The sequence below is a fragment of the Lipophrys pholis genome (genome assembly GCF_963383615.2).
Source record: "Lipophrys pholis genome assembly, chromosome: 23".
Lineage (NCBI taxonomy): Eukaryota > Metazoa > Chordata > Actinopteri > Blenniiformes > Blenniidae > Lipophrys > Lipophrys pholis.
In genome coordinates this window covers 3,544,148-3,558,314 of record NC_137645.1, presented here as the reverse complement: position 1 = coordinate 3,558,314, position 14,167 = coordinate 3,544,148, and the positions used below count along the sequence as shown (strand labels likewise).

Sequence of the window (14,167 nt, the reverse complement as noted above, 5' to 3'; positions counted from 1 at the left end):
GCGCCCACGCCGCCTCCCGGTGCAGAACGGCACGCGGCGGATCGATGAGGATGATCGGAGGCTCGTGATCCGCGCGTTTCCTCCACTTGTGGATTTAATGGGAATAGCGGCGAAGGGGCGCGAGCCGCGACGGATTTAAAGGTCACGGCGGCGGCGGCGGCGGCGCGAGGACACGGTGAGTTTCTGCTTTTACTCCGCAAAGTTCAAACTGGTGTTTTTATGAGACTTTGAACGTTTTTATTTTTTTTCACTCCTCCATGGATCCTTGTGATTCTCGTGAAAACAGACCGCAGCCGCTCTCAGAACATCAACACTCAGTCACTTCTTTACTACATTTATGGTCCATTTTCTACATTTTGATGCATTAATACGTGAAATTGATGTTGTTTACCTGCACAGGTGAGTTGGGTTTATTGACGGTGAAGATTCTCCACCTTTTGCTTTATTTACTAACTTTTCTGTGTTGTTATCAAACAGAGAGGATTGTTTTCCTAAAGCACGGTGGTCAGTTTGATCCAGAAAATTTACCTTAAAGGTAAATGTTTAGGTTGTGATCACTAAACAAAAAGACTTTCAAAGAATCAAAAAAATGTTCTTTATCGCCATAAATGTGGAGCATGAGACCAACATGTTCCACTATCAACCACATCTCTGGAGAAATAAACTGGTATTTCGTCTTTTAAAAAACTTTCCCGTTGGTGTCAGTCAGGAATTGAACCAGGGTTGCCCTGACACAAGCTTCCTCCTTCTTTATCACCTTTGTCTCCCTACATTGCTGGTGTCATCATTGTCGCCACCACTAGAGGGCGACATAAACTTGAAGTTTTGTGTCCAATAATCGGCTTTGGATTTGTGGGGCCAGTAAAACCTTTACGTATGTGATCGCCATATTTAGCAAAATTATTTCCGTGTCGTTTTTCAACCTCAGCACAACACCGCCCCTCGCCGATCGGAGGAGTCGCAAACGTGTTCCACTCTTTTTCTCTCGGTTTTGGTCGAATGTGTTGAATCGGTTTTTTAGAAAGTTTGAACAGTCGCTGGGTGTCGAAGCAGATTCCGACACCAGACTCTCTAAAGATCGGAGGAGTGCGAACTTTGATGGTTGCGAATCTGTTAAAGTTACTCACTTTTTCCATCATTTTATCTTGTGATTTGGCTTCGTGATTGGAGCCTCTCTCTGACTGTTCACTTATTCTGTCGTGTTAATTATACTGAGCATATTCACCAGTTTTTCAATAAACAGCTGGAAAATATCCAGAGAGAAGCCGTCAGCCCGATCAGAGCTGTATTTTGGGGGGGCGAATGTGTTTTGGTGTCCCCTGAGGAGGGACTGGGCGACACGTGCTGGTTTTCCTGTCTTTGTGAGGACCGCCTGCCGTAACCTGAACCTGATTGTGCGTCCCCACTAACACACAAAACCCAGAACGCACACAGCTGTCCTTCAGCAGTCTGGAGATAAGAAGCGTTATTGAAATCCCAGCTCGCTAACAGCCATCAATTACTCTGTGTGTGTGTGTGTGTGTGTGTGTGTGTGTGTGTGTGTGTGTGTGTGTGTGTGTGTGTGTGTGTGTGTGTGTGTGTGTGTGTGTGTGTGTGTGTGTGTGTGTGTGTGTGTGTGTGTGTGTGTGTGTGTGTGTGTGTGTGTGTGTGTGTGTGTGTGTGGTGCTGATACGTTTTCTCTCTCGGCTGGATTATGAGTTCCTCGGGAAACGAGGCGACGTGCCTTATCAGTCCCCCGGCTGTGCGATAAAGCGCACACACACACACACACACACACACACACACACACACACACACATAGTGCTTGTGTGTGTGCGGTTTGGAATGAGCGCAGCTGTAATGTAAACGGCGCGCCGGAGTCGGTTGACTTTCCGAGGATTTTTAGCATGAAAGCGTCGCTGCTGCATCACGAGCCCTGAATAAAACTGACTTCCTTTAAAATCTGAAATGTATAAACCTAAAATGAGGAAAATGTACAACTACACCACAGAAGCCCATTGTCTTTCCTTGAAATGAAAATGTTAAAAAAAGCAGACTCGGGGGGGAAAGGTTTAATTTCTGTGAGCATCTTTTAATATCACCCATTTCAGAAGGCGTGAGAACATTTCCAATGACTTCCTTGAAAATTTTTAACATTTCAAAGCCTAAATCTGAAAGGAGAATCGGTTAAAGAACCGTGCGTTAAAACGGATTAAAATAACTGTTTCAACGCTAAAATGAAAAGCATCTTATTCCATTGACTTCCTCTCGCTGACGTTAACAATGACTTCACTGTAAAGCACACACTGTACGTACGGAGCACGTATCTGAACTCTGCTGCCACATCGTTTCAGGACCGCCGTTCAAATCTGAGCGATTAAAAACGTCAAACTTGAAAGGAGAACGAACTGAATGATTAATGTTTCAAAAGCCATTAACGTTGTTTAAATGTGGAAAAAAAAAATTCTGTGAAGAATGTTTTTTCGTTCCGTGTTGTCTCGCCGAGATGTCTCTGCACCTGAGAGGTTGTTCGAGTTCTACATTGTGACTCATACGTGGCGAGTCGTCTTTGTCTCCGTTGGTCTGTGGATCATTTCCTGACGCTGATAGCCAATCAGAGAGGTTGTTGACACAATGCGACAGGAAATCCAATTGGGCTGCTTTCACCTCTCCGTACGCCCACCTGTCGCTCTCTTTCTGTCTGTCTCTCGCTTATCCCTCTTTTCTCATCTTTTTGACGACTCGCTTCAGGTGTCCTGTGTCAACCAAGAAGTTAGAAAAAAATATATTAAAAAAATTCATAAAGAGCATTTAAATAACAGGAAAATGAGTGTTGCATAAAACAATGCAGTGGTATCGTTTTGTCTTCTGAATTCCACCGTCACACCAAAATCAAAAAAAGCTAATTGATTTATATTGAAACAGTTTGCAAGATGTATTATTTTGAAGAGGTGACTCGTGTTGTGTGAATCCCTAACTCGGGCTCTCTTTGTCCCAGGTGGACACTGGCTTCAGGATGAATCCCTTAGCTGCTCTCAGCATTGATCGCACTGCTCTGATGGGAGAAAACTTGCGCCCCCATGGGGCAGTTTTCTACCCGGCCATCCACCCACTGTCTGCAGAAAAGCCCCAGGAACCTTCCGCCTCACTCCCGCTAGGCTACGAGCTGTTGTACAAACCGGATATTTCACTGCTGGAAGGGCAAAAAGCTGCTAATGGCTACATCGGACTTTATAAGAACCCACCCCCAAAGTCTCTGCTGATCCCGGCTGCAGGAAGTGACGGTGGCCTAGGGTTGGACCGTCGATTGTTACACGGCGACAAGCAGGCAGAGTTGAGCCTGAATGGCGCCGGTGGCTTCCTAAGGTTACCCTGGATCAGCTCTTACAATGATGCCACCATGTACCCATTTTTGGACATGGCGTACAAAGCCTCCTTTCTGTCCCAGCCATCGCACTTCATCCACCAGCAGCTGGCATATCAGTCCTTGTGTGCTGCTGGAACCGGAGGCAGCACACCTGGGGAGGACAGACTTTTCTACCTGCCTCCTTTCGCCCAGGCTCACGTTCCCTCCCAGCTGGGACCACCAATCAGGATGTCTCCGGCTACTTCAGCTGCAGTGCTTTCACCGCTGCCACACAGCCAGGACAAGATCATGCAGGGTCTCAGTCCTCAGGTGCACCAAGAACCATCTGCCTTCAGCACCAGTCCTCAAATTCACCAAGACCCCTCGAGTCAAGCTGGCCACCGTGCCGAGCGACCACATGGTAGCAGTTTAGCGAAGTCCAGTCAGACCACCTTGAGCAAGAATACACTGAACCGAAACAGCAGTGGTGGTTCAGCTGGTACCGCTGTCTTAGACTCGCCTCCTGTTTCCCGTCAACCATGCTCGGTTTCCTCAGTCCAACCTCTCAACAACACCACTGCAGACCTCCAGACGTCCATGTACACAAGCACCTCCTTGTCCTCGTTGCATCACGCCTTCTCCGTGAGCTCTGGGCGCTGCTCTCCCAAACACTCCAGCAGCAACAAAACCAAAGACACCAACTCCTGTGCATCACCGAATACCGTGAAGATGCTGTTGGACCGAGCTGTACCTCAAAAAGTGGCCAAAAATCCTGGAGAGAAACCTTTGGATTTGTCTGCCAAAGAGTTAGAAGCAAATGGATTTCCAGCCAAACTGGATGCCCTAGCCAACTTGGGGTACCTGCAACCATCTCGTTATGGACTCTTCACCAATCAGGACCAGCTCCTCAAAGAGGGGTTACCTCCACCTGTCAGTACATCAGAAAAGACTCTAGACCGTCCAGAAATTATCAGCACTGCATCCTCCACGTGGGCTGTGCCTAGTTCTTTGCAATCTCTGAAAAATAAGAATGTAGACAACCTTCATCGACAACAACCTCCACGCTCACCTGTTGCCACAACAGTTGAGTCGGTAAATGCATCCAGTTCTACCTCAAGTGGACGACTTCCTGTAGTGGCACCTTCTTCAAAGTCCAAAGTTGTTTGGTCTCAAGCCCCCTCTGTGGACCCTGAGAAAATCCCACCAACCAGCAAAGTAGTGACTCCTGCAATATCCGAGTCTCAAGAGGTCCAATCGTACCTGCAACAGCAGCAACGCACAGAAAACAGAAGCACCTCTGGCCAAATGTACGGAGATTCATACCTCCCACCTGGTTTAGGTTACACAAGCCGCTACATCCCATATTCAGTCGCTGAGAATATTTCTCTGCAGCAAATGCCCATTCAAGGCAAAGGACCTATGTACCCCCATCCAATGTTACTTGGTGGTGGCAGCTTCTACGCCACTCACATTGCACCAAAACACGGCCTCTCTTATGGAGTACATCCTTATCAGACTTCCCAGGAGATGGTCCCAGCTGTCCTTCCAATTTACAACAAGGAAGATCTTGAGAACAGGTCCAATAACCAGGATAAGTTCTTCAATGTCGACTCATACAGGAACCAGGAGCCTCTAAGCTCCCATGCAAGTAATGAGAGAGAAAAGTCCTCAAACCAAACCACAAAGGTTTCTGGGAAAAGCCACACTACCATCAGAGAAGACGTTGTTTTCATTGACCTAGTCCATGATGAGCTGGATGAAGATGTTCCTCCAAAGTGTGACTCCTCTGGGCAAGCTGATGTACGATGCCACATCCAAGACAAAGAGCCTCTGAAAGGCAGCCCTCTGGGCCGAGGTACAGAACAGTGGCCTGGCCCATTGCACAGCTCCTCCTCACCACCTTCAGCTACTCAGGAGGTCCCAGAAGTGGAGCCACTTAGTCCATTTCCAGATGTTCCAGATGAGTTGACAATGCAATGTGCCCGAACACGTCCACAGCAATTTTCAAGAAAAAATAAACCTGGAGGTGCTCCGAACCTCGTGACACATGGTGTCAGTGGTGGAAGTACTGTAATTCATGAAGCCAACCCAGAGGTTTCTGGCAAAAGTAATGTGAAACCTCCACACAATCCACCTGATGATGGCCACTCATTGATTCCTGCTGGTGGAGAAGGTTCATCAAGAGGTTCCACCAACCCTACCACTGTGGGGTCAATGAGTGCACCGGCTAACAAAAAGAATCCCATGCTGTGCACCAGTAAGGCACTGAACTGTGGTGACTTCAGTCCGCAACTCCCAACAACATTCAATTTCAACCCCGGGGTCGAGAGCACCAGAACTCCACCCACTGTCTATGAAGACGCTAACAGTCAAAGCTTCACCGGGAGGCACCAGGTGGGATCATGTTGCAGGAACCTCATGTTGAAGACCCCAACTTGTGAACCGAGGCTCTTCAGCGGGACTCCAACCTTCAGGAGTGTCAACTCCCAGTGTGCAAATGGAGACAACTGCAATTTACAAACGACCTGTACAAACCGCAGTCTGACGGTCCATATGTCTGGAAGCCGTTTTTCCGAACGCCCCACCTGTTCGCTCCCTGCACCCAGCGGCGGATGTTTCAGAAGGACCCCAGAGTCGCTGGTCGGCAAAGACTCATCCTCCCTCTGCGGAGATCACATGCAGGAGGACTCCAGCATCCAACACAGCCCCGACCTCCTGGATGACGATGACGACGGCGCCTCCTGTGGCCGGGGCCGCCGATGCGGCCTCGCCAAACGCATCGAAAACTCATCCGGTTACGTGGGCGATCGCATTAAATGTGTGACGACGGAGCTTTACGCCGACTCCAGCCAGCTGAGCCGCGAGCAGAAAGCGCTGCAGGTGAGCTGTTTACTGTTTCTAATGCCGCTATTACTGCTAATATTACTAATGAGAACTCAAGTACTGTAACTTTTACCATGATTATTCAAAGTGCTACCATTTTTATTATTGATCCTACGAACTGCATGTTACTGCATTCTTCAGTGTGCTGCTTCTTGTACTGCAAGTGGAACTGCAAATCCTTCCCACTGAGTACTGCAGCTTCTATCGAGAATACTTGCACCAGTCGTCTCTAACATTGGTGTGTGGTTGATAACGACCTATTGAGCCCACCAGGAGGTGGAGGTGGGCCCTGCTGTCTCATATGAATGGGCTGATCAGAATAATGAGCAGCGCCTTTCTTCCTCTCTCAGCGTGCGATGCTGCGCTTCTCCGAGCTCGAGCTCAAGGAGAAAGAGGGAGTAAGAGGAGGAGAGGAGGAGGAGGAGAAGGAGGAGGAGGAGGAGGAGCTGGCAGGCGGCCAGCGGGGAGACGGAGAGAGGCGGGGGGAGGAGGGAGAGGAGGAGGGGTGGGAGCGGAGCCAGCGAGGAGGAGGAGGAGGAGGAGGAGGAAGGACTCCCACTGCAGCCGCCGCCGAGGCTCCGAGAGGTAAGAGGATTTCCGGAGCGTTCTGCAGGATGACGTGCGCAAGCACACACACACACACACACACACACACACACACACACACACACACACACACACACACACACACACACACACACACATACTTCTCTCGACTGATCTCACACAGAGCCTCTCGCTTTGTCTCTCTTTTTTCCTGTGCGGTGTGTGTGTGTGTGTGTGTGTGTGTGTGTGTGTGTGTGTGTGTGTGTGTGTGTGTGTGTGTGTGTGTGTGTGTGTGTGTGTGTGTGTGTGTGTGTGTGTGTGTGTGTGTGTGTGTGTGTGTGTGTGTGTGTGTGTGTGTGTGTGTGTGAACTCTGGCTGCACCCATCACACCGCTGCCCTCATTTTCTCGAGGAAGCGGCGTGCGCGTCAGACGCCATCAGGAGAGAAAACCCAGAAGAAAAAAAGGAGCAGAACCAGAAAATACGACAAAGGAGCAAAAAAAACAACAAAATTTAGAGGAAGTTTAAAACAGAACAAAAAACAAAAGAGAGATGAAAATTAACGTTGATAGATGTATTGATCAAACTATAAAACTCACTTTCATAAACTTCTTCAGCTGAATTTGATACCCTGATAAACGTGACGCTTCCCCGAAGTGAAACTCGGCTGAATGCGCCACTGAAATAGAGGTGAAGATCTGCAAAATATGACTCTGCTGAACCTGAAACTGTTGTGGATGTCTTGACCTGGCAAGTTCAAAGATCTGCTCAACATGCGGCTCTGCTAAACCTGAATGTGTGAAATATGAAACCTTATTAAACGCCAACTTCCACATAACGTGATGCTCTGCAAAACATTAAAATCTTTCAGGATGTCTGAGGATTTTCTTCAAACTTCTGCGCAGGTTCAGTTCCCGCCATATCTCATGGCCACCTGCTCGTCCTCAAAGAGAGAAATTCAGAAGAGGAAGATCCTGAGGAACATCATCACAAACAAGAGCAACAGCAGCAACAAGATCATCAACAAAAACAGCAGCAGCAACAACAAGACCATCTACAACAGCAGCAGAGGTTCCTCACTGCACCCAGAGGTCTGTTCCAGTCGTCCTCATTGGGATTCACAGGCTCAAACCCCGCGGCGGCGATAAACCGGCGAAGCCTCTTCAGCCTGGAACCATTTCATCAGAGCAGCATCGTCAGCGGGCGACTGAAGCGAGGGAGGGAGGAGGAGAAGGAGGAGGAGAAGGACGAGACTGGCCAGACAGCAAACGCAAACAGGAAGTCGGCCAATGGTGAGAATCTTCCCAGTTTAAGGCTACACAAGGCATTCCTCAGGACACTGTCACGGGTCCTCTTCTTTTCTCACTTTGCCAATCAGATCTTGTGTGACATCATCAGCCATGAGACTTTTCCGATTTATAAAAAAACATTTTTATTTCAGATTCTACTGCGGACGACGTGAAGAAGCTAAAAGTTTGCATTGAGCTTAACGGACTACGACTCAACAAGCCCCGCCTCCCCGGGGAGATCGGCCAATGGCTGCCCTCCGATCGGAGGCTCTCCGCGGACGCCTCATCTGTCGGCATGAAACCGGAGTTCAATGGAGGCTGGGGCGACGCTGCGATCCCGAGGACGGATGGCGTTTCGAGAGGTAAGACTATAACGGCTGTGCTAACGTCACTTTACGGTCCGCTGAGCGTGACGCTACGTTGGGTGTCGGATATCCGCTGATTGCTTCGTATGTGCGCATTGTAGATTACTGTAAGTGATGTTGTTGTTTTTCCTTGATAATGTGGAACTTCTGATGCAATCTGGCTCGGAGTCGTTGTCAACGGACTTATGTGAAACCATGTGTTTGTTGTCCTGGCGGACACAGCTGGGGAAGCTTTTACTTTGGAGGTTCAGCGGCTGATGAAATTTCTCTCGCTGTCATCAGTCCCCCACCTCCTCTCCTGCTCCTTCCTCCTCCTTCTCTTCCTTTTTCTGTCGCGTCTCCTTTTCCTGTGCGTGATCTCCGGAGCCGGCGGATTGAATCCCGGCGGCGCGGCGCGTTTGTGCGTGTGCGTTTGAACCCGTCGCGGCCTCGTGGCGCGCTAATAGCTGCCTAACGTCTCCCAGATGGAGCTGTCACACAGGCAGTAATGCAGCGGGAATGTGTTCGCAGCCTCCTCCTCCGTCTCCGTTTGCCTCCACATGTTCCCTTCAGGTCGCCTCAACAGTCAAATTCACTTTAACTCAAACTGAATGAGTCCAATTAAACGTGCCGCCACACGAGACGTGTTCGAGCTCCGCGTCCTGCTTTCATTTCCAAAGTATTCGCTCAGTAATCAGTCGCAGAGCTCCAACCCTCCGCCAGCGTCTCCCTTTTCTCACACGTCAATGTTTTTCTTTGAGCTGTTTTTTTTTTTTTTTTGTCACTAATGTCACGTAGACTGAACGCGACATTTTTCCCTGACTGAGCTTCACGCCCGCTCTTGTTTCGTGGAGGGAAAAAAAAAAGTCTCCACAATAAAAACAAACCTGTCAGTCATTAAAAAAATTGTTTCACTCTGCCAGAAAGAAGCAGTGTGAATAAAATGAAAACATCAGTTGCAGTACTGTGAACCACCACTAGGAACTTCTTGAAATCAGACTCATTGTTTCCATTAAACAATTTGGTCTCAAGGGAATAAAGTTTACAATAATGAAATGTTTTACAAAAAGAAACATGCTAAACTTTGTGAATCAAGCCAAAGCTTATTAAGCTTGTTGTATAAAAGTGTTTTGGGGTAAAATAATTTCTTGCGGTAATACAAGTTTAAGGAAATATCGTGAAAGATACATCGGTTTGTGTAAAATGTGTTCAAAAATACTAACTTCTAAAATGAGGACGTAATGTTTGTGGATAAATCGTGTTTGATGCAATACCATGAGTGGCCACATCAGAAAAACAACAATTGTAATTAAATTAAAAATGTTACAAGAAAGAAATTTCGATATGCTAGTTTTTAAAAATCTAATTTGAACATATTTATGATTAGCACTTTAACTCTGTGATTTAACAAGGTTAACAGCTGTGTTCATTTTCTCTTAATTTGCAAATTATCTTTTTTTCATTACATTTTTAAAGAGAGCAAAAAAGACATCTTGAAAGGTCATCTTAAGATGATTTTCGGCTGAAAATCAATATTTTTAATTACTCGCTATCTCAAATGTTAACTTGCAAGTGGGAAAAAAGTGAAATTCTCACAATTTAAATTCATGATAAAAGATCATTTTATTCTTCAAAACGTAAAGTTCAATCATTGTGAATAAAAAGTTATTGTAATACCATGGTTAGCCACAAGTGTATGTAATGCATGAGTTAAAAAAAAAAGAAGAAGATAAACAAGAGGATAATACATTTTTAACAGTATTGTTTTGTTTTATAAACGAAAATGTAATTAGTTGCAGTACCATATATGTCCACTAGGTTTTGCATGGATACAACCAAAGGCTAATTTTCACAAAATTTGTTAGTTGAATATTTCCTTTTCTATGATTAATCAACAAGACAACATCTGGATGAAGCGTAGTGATCGACAGGTGCGAGGGCGGAGCCTGTCATTTCCCATTAGGATGATGTCACACCGAGAAAAAAACGATGACGATCAAGTTCGAAACGAGGAGCGATTTTACTGTCACGCCCGCAAACACACACACACACACACTGCTTCGTATCCGTGTGCGTGTGCTTCCCATAAATGATAAATTCCTGTTAAGTGGCTTCACACGCACACACACACACACACACACACACACACACCTTCATTATGTGGCGTGTGTGTTAATCCCGTTCACGAAGAATCGTGTGTGTGTGTGTGTGTGTGTGTGTGTGTGTGTGTGTGTGTGTGTGTGTGTGTGTGTGTGTGTGTGTGTGTGTGTGTGTGTGTGTGTGTGTGTGTGTGTGTGTGTGTGTGTGTGTGTGTGTGTGTGTGTGTGTGTGTGTGTGTGTGTGTGTGTGTGTGTGTGTGCGCCCTAATAAATAATTCAGCAGATGGAAGCGGCGTGACTCCCCGCCGGCTCTCAGAAACAACCTCTGGCTCCGTGTGTGTGCTGCGTTTACACGCCTCTCCGGTTTCAGCTGTGTGTGTGTGTGTGTGTGTGTGTGTGTGTGTGTGTGTGTGTGTGTGTGTGTGTGTGTGTGTGTGTGTGTGTGTGTGTGTGTGTGTGTGTGTGTGTGTGTGTGTGTGTGTGTGTGCTTCCTGCAGGCGTGTGCGATGGAAAACATTGCACACGCTCTCTTTCTCTCTCTTTCTCTCTCTTTCTCTCTCTCTCTCTCTCTCTCTCTCTCTCTCTCTCTCTCTCTCTCTCCCCCCTCCCCCACTCTGTTTCCTCGCCCGCTCGCCGGCTCGTTCGAGCTGGAGGCTTCGTGTTTCTTTGTTCCTCTCGGCTGAAGGACAGACGGCGGCGGCGGCGGCGGTTGGCGGCTCATTTCTCGCTCGACGGCTCAGAAAGATGAGGAGAAAAGTTTAAGATCATTAAAATGTTTTTGTAACGCCTAAAAAGGTGAAACAAAATCCCTCCTCCTCCTTCGCCTCCCGGAACCCACGTCGCGGTCAAACCTTCACACGTGAAGTCACACCTGGTGTGACGTTCACTTTCTCACGGTCTTCATTAACGGAGAGAAACTCCATTCAGAAAATCGGTTTTCAAGTTGTCTTCATGAAACGCTGGCGAGCCAGCTCAGGCACGTAACGCTAAAATTAAAATCAACAACCCAATATGAAAACATGGTTTCGAACAGATGACGCTTCATTCACGATCAGAAAGTCCCAAACTGTTTTGTTCGATGTTTACACTTTGTGACTTGCATGTCTTCCATTGCAATATCATCAGTGTCCACTAGGCACGATTATTATTCACAAACACTGAGAACTGTGACGGAACTCTTTTTTTAACTGCGATAAAAAGGTGGCGTCACAGGAAACTACGTCATATGTGAACATCATCAGTGCTTGCAGTTCTTGGCGTCCATGCCTGGGGGTCTGCAGGGACACGGTGCCTTACAGCGGCCTGGGCAGAGGACACCGTCCAGCGCAAGCTGGATGACTCATCACTGTGACGTAGAGGAAGTGACACAATCCAAATTCCAGTTCAAAGAATCGCTCAAAAGGCAGGCTAACGCCAGGTCTGAATTGGCCGTTTGTTACCTGCTCCTCATTCTCATCAGGGTACAGTTGTCTGAGGCAGTGACTTCGTCGCTCATCCTTTGATACCCGCTTCCTGATGTCTTATTGGATGTTCTGGTCGTCCCGAGCCGTCCTCTTTCCACCTCGTGGATAGAAACCCTCCGTCTATGGCGAGGAGCTTACTTGTTTTGATGTCTGTGGCTCCTCCTATCTTCTATCTCCTCGGCTGACCAGGAGGTATTTGGTTGTGGTTGACTCCCTTGTCACCTCGTCACGGTTTCCATTAGCTTGCCATATCCCAAGGTACTCGTCCCTATCCTGGAAATCCTCTTCGTCAACCACACTTGTCTAACCTGAATGACCTCCCTACGTCAGCACTGTACATCCTGGTGGTGCGGTTCAGTGAGTCGATTTCTTGCTCGTTCTTGGCGAACAGCTTGGTGTCGTCCACGTAGAGCAGGTGGCTGATTGTTCCCCCACTTCGGAATCGGTGTCCACTGCCAGTCTGTGTGATCATCAGACTGGAGGGGTGGAGGCCGATGCAGAACAGCATAAGTCTGATCAGTGCCTCCCCTCGGTGTCTGCCGCACTTCATGTTAACTTGTGCAATCAGCTCCGAGTTGGCTTCCAGGTTCGTCTTACACAATCCCATGGAGTTCTTTGTGAAGGCTCTCAGTGTCTTGCTGATCTTGTAAAGTTCCAGATAGTCCAGTTTCCATGTGTGGCTTTCTGGTAATTGATGCACAGGCTGGTCTGTCTGTTCTTGTCTCCGTCAGCCAGTAGCTGGTGTTTGCCTCCCCGGGGACTTTCTTGCTCGGGTATTGGGACATATGCTTGTTGATCTGAGCCACTATGACGCTTCCATGTTGTACAGAGACAGGTTATTGGTTGATATTTGGTGCTGCTCTGGTGGTTCTTCATGATGAGGACTGCAGCTGGTTCATTTGAGGCTCTAGTGTCTCTTTCATGGAGCTTCTTCAGCCGGTATGTTGGGATCATATCGGAGCCTGGTGCCGTCCAGCTTGTGTTAAACACTGGCGTTGTGATTTTAGGAAATGTCCTCAAATTGACCATGATTGTGTCCATTGAAACGGTGACTTGATTTGATGTCTTCGTGGAAGACGAAGTTCTCCAGTTTTTCTGACTCGTCCTTCGTTCTTCTTTCAGTTTTTCACACAGCCCCGGAATCCTCCCCTGACCATCGTCCTCGTCTACCCAGTGGCTCCGCCCCCCGGCCATCGCCATTGGCTTCTCTGGCCTCGTTGGCCTCGTCCCGCCTTCAGGACAAACATCAGAGGCTGAGGGAGAGTCGACGGGCCGCCACCTTCCTGCCATCCCTGCCTTCTCTTCCTCCCTCCTACTCTTCTTCACCCACCTTTCCCCAACGTTGCCACGACGACAATCCCGACAGACCGAAGGGAAAACGCCCCTGTAAATTGAAGCACACAGCCGGATCCGAGGGTGCCAATGACGAGGGGGGTTCCAGAGGAGCCAGTGACCAGGAGGAGGAGCAGAGGGGGAAGGAGGTAAGATAATCACACTGAGTCTGAGTTGAAGAAACCTCGTCCAAGTTAATCAAACCAAGTCCGAGTTATTCACTCTGAGTTAAAAAAGTCAAATATAAAGTCAAAAAGTTGAATGAACCAGTCAGTTTCCTTGTCCTGATATTCAAAAAAATTAATGGCGTCAGTTTGAGTCCAAGTCCTCATCCTCGTCCCAGTACAAGTCCCGATCCCAGTATCAGTCCTCAGACTCCGACTTTGACATCTACTCAGAAGGTTTGTCAAAATCTGAACCAGAATCTCCTGGTTCAGATATTCTAGGACCATCTGAGTCCTAGTCTAGGTCTCGATCTTCTGGTCCAGATACCCACAAACCCTCCGAGTCCAAGTCCGCCTCTGAGTCCCGGCGCTGCAGCTCGCTGTGTTTCCCTCCGTCTGTTAATCGCTGCAATTATCGTCCTGATTGGAGCTCGCCGGGAGAACTCAGCAGGGACGTGTGTGTGTGTGTGTGTGTGTGTGTGTGTGTGTGTGTGTGTGTGTGTGTGTGTGTGTGTGTGTGTGTGTGTGTGTGTGTGTGTGTGTGTGTGTGTGTGTGTGTGTGTGTGTGTGTGTGTGTGTGTGTGTGTGTGTGTGTGTGTGTGTGTGTGTGTGTGTGTGTGTGTGTGTGTGTGTGTGTGTGTGTGTGTGTGTGTGTAATTCAATTCGGTGCAGATTAAAATGAAGGAGCGAGCGAGGGACGGAGTGATTGAAGGTTATGGAGGA

General features: G+C 47.9%; 1 protein-coding gene across 1 annotated transcript in view; it reads left to right on the top strand.

Annotated features, from left to right (window-relative positions):
* The first annotated feature begins 55 nt into the window (after positions 1 to 55).
* Positions 56 to 14,167, top strand: part of LOC308127576 (BCL-6 corepressor-like) — a 21,767-nt gene continuing 7,655 nt past the window's right edge. Inside the window, exons 1-7 of the mRNA XM_080492707.1 lie at positions 56 to 175; positions 2,978 to 6,205; positions 6,559 to 6,606; positions 6,700 to 6,793; positions 7,659 to 8,045; positions 8,195 to 8,404; positions 13,071 to 13,429. Coding sequence (XP_080348833.1) covers positions 2,996 to 6,205; positions 6,559 to 6,606; positions 6,700 to 6,793; positions 7,659 to 8,045; positions 8,195 to 8,404; positions 13,071 to 13,429 — 4,308 coding nt within the window. The 5' untranslated portion in view covers positions 56 to 175; positions 2,978 to 2,995. The remainder of the gene's footprint in view (positions 176 to 2,977; positions 6,206 to 6,558; positions 6,607 to 6,699; positions 6,794 to 7,658; positions 8,046 to 8,194; positions 8,405 to 13,070; positions 13,430 to 14,167) is intronic.